General features: G+C 26.1%; 1 protein-coding gene across 1 annotated transcript, besides 2 other annotated features; it reads right to left on the bottom strand.

Annotated features, from left to right (window-relative positions):
- Positions 1 to 302: 302 nt before the first annotated feature.
- Positions 303 to 1520, bottom strand: EDI_351860 (uncharacterized protein; the record flags this gene model as incomplete). Its single annotated transcript, XM_001738292.1, has 1 exon — positions 303 to 1520. One exon carries the CDS (start codon positions 1518 to 1520, stop codon positions 303 to 305), a length of 1218 nt encoding a protein of 405 aa, XP_001738344.1.
- Positions 430 to 555: a microsatellite.
- A 25-nt stretch (positions 1521 to 1545) lies between the features above and the next one.
- Positions 1546 to 1614: a sequence feature (AT_rich).
- Positions 1615 to 1733: the final 119 nt, after the last annotated feature.

Below are 1733 nucleotides of genomic sequence, written 5' to 3'. Positions count from 1 at the left end.
ACATCTTTCTGCATTTGTGATAAGCATTTCAATATTGTTCTTCATGCTTTCTTCAATTAAACTTGTTGGTGTGATTCCATGTTTGAGAATGTTATGTGAAACAATGCGAAATGCTTCAATTGTCTTTTTCCCTAATGACCTATACATTGTGAAAATAGTAGAATATCTTGAATATTCAATACATATACTGATCACAGATGCAATATCTAATATATTTGAATAACATCCTATTATTCTTTCACTTATTGTACTATCTTTATTTTTCAATCCCATCACAAATATTTCCCATGCATTTTTCTTATTTATTTCAATTTTCCTTTCTCATTTATTTCTGAAATTATTTTATTCATTATTATTTCTTTTTGTTCATCAGGAGTGGATTCAATTAATGTATCAACACATTCTAATTCTTTTGCATATTCCCAACAATCTTTTCCTTCTTTTGCCATTTTACTTATGATTTCTTTTCCTTTTCTTTTCATTGTTCCTTTTCTTTCAATGCATATCTTTATTTGTTCTTCTTCATTTTCTATCTCATCTATCATTTCTTCTTCTGTTGGAATGTCTATACTTTTGAATCTATTCATTGTGAGTATTACTATCATTTTATCATTATTCTGAATTTCTTCTATTGGTGTATTATTTATTATTTCTTTCTCTCTATTCCCTTGATTAACTTTAATTTGATTATTATATTGTGTTAAAATGATTGTATCACAGCAAATAATAGATATTGGTGATTTAACTTTGATTTCTTGAATTATTTCAATACTAAATTTCCCTTCATCAAATCTTTCTTCATACAAACTTATTGTGTTATTATGTAATATACAAAGATGTGGGAGTGTTTCCTTCTTTTCAATTTGAAGAATAGGTGTTGATGAAATACTTTGGATTTTTTTATACAGATAATATTCTGTTGGTGGACATGTGAATGGTGGAATACAACTCTGATATTTTGATTCATTTCTATTCATTTTCTCATCATTTAAATCACATAACCATAAAAATACTGATTTACTTGTTGCTAACATAAATTGTCCGACTTCTTTTGTTTTTGCTGTGACATGTGTTAAACATGAATTTGATAATACATCAACATGTCCTCGTTGTCCAAATCCAAGAATCGATGTATCAGGATATTCAATTACTCTCAGTGTTTTATCATTTGAATATAATGTAAAGATTCTTGCTGATAAAAAGTATCCTTTGGTTGCTCCTGAAATCACTTGTCGATAAAACACTCGATATGTTTCAATTTCAATGACTAATACAGTGAAATCACTTGAAATTGTGAGTATTAAATCTTCATAACAATCAATACTAATAATTGGTGCTGATTTCATTAATGGTGGTGGTGTATGAATTATACTTTCTTGTGTATCAATGTTATAATAAATGATTCTATTATTATCACTGAAACAAATCATTCTTTTATCATTCACACAATATCCTTTGATTGTTATTCCTTCTTTTCTAATGAGAGTATTGACTTGATTAAATCTATCATCATTATCCATTTTTTTATTATTCTTTTTTCAGTTCTTTTTATTTCTTTTATTAATTATTTTGAAATTGAAAATATCAATGTTTATTAATGTTTATTAATTTTTAGAATATTGAATACCATCTCATAATCTGATTGTTAGTGTTGTTCAATACATTGTATATCTTCTATTAAATTTTTCAATTCATACAAATCCGAATAGTAATGAATTTGATTCACCTCATCC

This window comes from Entamoeba dispar, genomic scaffold (assembly GCF_000209125.1).
Source record: "Entamoeba dispar SAW760 scf_1105229461227 genomic scaffold, whole genome shotgun sequence".
In the NCBI taxonomy this organism is placed as follows: Eukaryota; Evosea; order Mastigamoebida; family Endamoebidae; genus Entamoeba; species Entamoeba dispar.
The sequence above is the reverse complement of the archived record's forward strand: the minus strand, read 5'-3'. Positions and strand labels throughout refer to the sequence as shown.